Raw genomic sequence first — 3,539 nt, 5'->3', positions numbered from 1 at the left:
TATTGGTTGTAGGGCCTGGGCACTGTTTCTGAGCTGCTTTTGCTCAAAACTAGCATTCTACCACTTTGAGCTATAGTACCACTTCTGGATTTTTCTGGTTATGTGATACTGAGGAATTGAACCCAAGGCTTCATGCATGCTAGGCAAGCACTCTACCACTGAGCCACATTCCCAGCCGCGCCCTGCTGTTCTGCCTTTCCATAGTAAGTCCACCATTGTACTAGAAGAAGGAAGAGGGAGGGGAATGCAAATATCTCCCCAGTTTATGTCTTGGTCCTTGGTTGCCCCTGGTTGTAGGGAATTATGAGGAAGTGAATCCCCATTTTAGCTGGAATCATTGTCTCTCAGAGCAAACCTGGGCTTCTGTTCATAACGGTTCCATGTACCTACCTATTGCTGCATAAGAAAACATCCCCACATTTTGTGGCTTAAGACAACAACGGTTTTCTCTTGCTTGCAGTTGTGTGGGTTGCCTAGGCTCGGCGGGGCAGACCATGTTCCTACATGGTCTAGCTAGTCACTCATCTGCTAGTCACTCATTTGCTCTGGACGGGGAGCTCCAGTGGGGCTTGAGTGGCATTGGAATACCCAGATGAGCCTCGGCAACCCACACAGCCACAAGGAAGATGGAGAATCATCTATACAGTCCAGCTGAAGCTGCTTTGTGGCATCTTCATGGTGGCTGGTGGCCCCTGGGTTAGACAGTATGAAAGAGGACTTCACCAGGGCATGAAGCCCAGGAGAATGCCAGTCACAGGAAGAGAGAATAAATGTGGCGTTGGCATTAGGGTGGTTGCTCTAGTGGGATAGAGCTGAAACTGAAACTGTTCCTCTGTGTGTGTGTGTGTATGTGTGTGTGTACTGGTACTTGGGCATGAACTCAAGGTCTGGGCACTGTCCCTAGGCTGTTTTTACCCAAGTGTGGTACTCTACCACATGAGTCATGGGCTCCGTCTCTGTGTTTTTGCTGGTTAATTGGAGATAAGAGTTTCATGGACTAGGAGTGCAGGTGTGAAGCACCAGCACCTAACTCTGAAATGTGAGGACGGAAATAAGTTAGTAAGTTCATGGCCAGCATTAAAATAGAAAAGTCAGGTGCCCGAGGCTCATACCTATAATCCTAGCTACTTTGGAGGCTGAGATCTGAGGATTGTGGTTTGAAGCTGTGAGTGGCAGGAAAGCCTATGCGACTCTTCTCTCCACTGAAACATAAAAAGCCAGAAGTGGAGCTATGGCTCAAGTAGTAAAGTGGTAGCCTTTATCAAAAGAGCTCAGAGATGGTGCCCAGACGCTCAGTTCAAGCCCTAGAACTGACACACACACACACACACACACACACACACACACACACACACACACGATACACACATGAAGACAAAAAAGAATAGAAAATATCAGAGTACATTGCTTATACTTTGAACTTGAAAGCTAAACATCTGCGTACATATCAGATGTGAAAAATATACTTCACTTTGCGGATTTGCACCTCTTATTTTGACTCTGTGGCAGAGGTTGGTGGTGGATGTCCTGCGGACCCCCTTCCGTGTCAGGAGCTGTGTGACAGAGATGAGTCCTGTCCCCCGGGGCACAAGTGCTGCAGCACTGGCTGTGGTCAGGCATGCCGTGGGGACATTAAAGGAGGTAGGTTGGCTTCCACTGAGTGTCTAGCACGCTTGTTCCATTGCAAGCCAAGGACCATCCTGTAAGGTCTGATGGGAGGAGATGCATGCAGGGTGTCACGGAGCACAGAGCAGGGTGCAAGACCACCTGTAGGGCGGCGGATGTACAACTGACACTCAGTCTAAGCCGAGAAGAGGGGAAGGACTTGGCCCCCTCTCTCAACCTAGCTCTGCCCCTGAGCCTGGAGCGCTAGCAGTCTTGGAAGCGCCTCTAGGGAGTTCCCTTTGGGACACCCTTTGAAAACTCTTGGTTCGGGGGTTTGGGGATGTCCGTAGGTTGGTGAGGATTGTGTTAGGAGTCAGAGATCGACTCACCTGGAACTCCTGGCTCTGCATTCTCCACAGGATCCCCGGGACATGCGGCCAATGTCCTGTCTGCTTACCCAGGCCTGTTCTCCCCACAGGGCGAGATGGCGCTTGTCCGAACATTCTGGTAGGCCTGTGTATTGTTGGCTGCTTCATGGATGAACACTGCCAACCCGGGGAAAAGTGCTGTAAATCAGGCTGCGGCCGCTTCTGTGTCCCGCTGGCCCTGCCATCCAATGGGACTGTAGACTCCAATGGGACCATCAGCTCTGATTTGGAACGCGGTGGGTATAGATCTTTGTCATCACCCACCAGATCTAGAGTTGGCCGGTCTCAGGGCTGGCTTAGGTATGGAGAGGGGGATGTTGAAGGTCAAGGAGAGTCTAGTATAGGGCAAAGATCCTATGAGGAAATCAGAACCATCAGATAGACACTATGGGCTTGGAGGTGTTTAAAGAGGGTGCGACTTGCGGGTGAGCTAGACTAATTGTAATCCTGGGATAGCACCAAGAACCTGCCAGACAGGTCATGTGATTGTTAACAAAGGCCTAGAAGACAGGAGTGTAAGTGACATGTTTGGACAGGGAGGGATGGAGGCAGGGCATGGAAGGGGGCAGCCGCACTTGTGTTTGTATATCAGGAGAGGGAAGGGTGACTTCTAGGTGACAAGGATTTTCAATGCCAGTTTCAATGCCAGGTAGTTTAGGAAGCTGGCAGCCATTCAAGTCTTTTTTTTTTTTTTTTGGTGGGTCATGGAGCTTGAACTCTGGGCCTCAGCTCTTCAGCTGAGCCATCATCTTGAGCCATAGCGCCACTTCCGGTTTTCTGGTGGTTTTTTGGAGATAAGAGTCTCACAGTCTTTCCGGGCTGGCTTTGAACTGTGATCCTCACATGTGAGCATCTTGAGTAGCTAGGATTACAGGTGTGAGCCACCAACACCCAGCCCATTCAAGTCTTTTGACAGAGATGCATACCAGGGCTTTCCAGGATGGAGGGGAAGGCTGTGGGAGGGATGGAGCCAGGAAGACATGGTTGTAACATGAGGTTTCTTCTACTTGCAGAGGCCCGGGGAACCTAGTGGTCCTGACTTGTCTGGATCTTCTGTAGAGACCCCAGAAGTCCTATGCTGGCAGCCAGGAGAGGGTGGTGTCCCAGGGCTTGTGACACTCCCAGGGGGCACTCATGGTCTTCTTGGCCCGGCTTCCCTTCCTGCTGTTGCCTGGAGCACAGGAAGTGGCCCTGGTACTTGCAGCGGGTGCTGATGCTTCTCTTTCCCAATAAAGACTGATGTGGACTCTCTGTTCTGTGAGGTCTGGGGGCACGGGTGAGGTGGGAGCTGGTGGGTCTATGTAGGATGTGGGATTGACACAGACTGAGCAAGGATGGGTGGTCCATTTTTTCTGAGCCCACTGAAAGTGGGGGATGGCCATGAGGAGAGATGGATTGAAATTAGCCCTAGGGTCACTGGCCACAGATCTTCCTGAAAACTCCAGGGGTACCGGGAGAGCTCCTTCCTTTTGGGCTTGATAACTTTCTTTTTTTTTGGTCCGGTCG

At 50.9% G+C, this 3,539-nt stretch overlaps 1 protein-coding gene across 1 annotated transcript in view; it reads left to right on the top strand.

The window, feature by feature from the left end:
* The window catches only part of Wfdc3 (WAP four-disulfide core domain 3), a 29,104-nt gene extending 25,831 nt beyond the window's left edge, over positions 1 to 3,273 (top strand). The window contains exons 4-6 of the mRNA XM_013010753.1: positions 1,510 to 1,641; positions 2,084 to 2,269; positions 3,047 to 3,273. Coding sequence (XP_012866207.1) covers positions 1,510 to 1,641; positions 2,084 to 2,269; positions 3,047 to 3,063 — 335 coding nt within the window. The 3' untranslated portion in view covers positions 3,064 to 3,273. The remainder of the gene's footprint in view (positions 1 to 1,509; positions 1,642 to 2,083; positions 2,270 to 3,046) is intronic.
* Positions 3,274 to 3,539: the final 266 nt, after the last annotated feature.

The sequence above is a fragment of the Dipodomys ordii genome, unplaced genomic scaffold (assembly GCF_000151885.1).
Source record: "Dipodomys ordii isolate 6190 unplaced genomic scaffold, Dord_2.0 Scaffold13, whole genome shotgun sequence".
In the NCBI taxonomy this organism is placed as follows: Eukaryota; Metazoa; Chordata; class Mammalia; order Rodentia; family Heteromyidae; genus Dipodomys; species Dipodomys ordii.
This window is presented reverse-complemented; position numbering and strand designations above follow the sequence as displayed.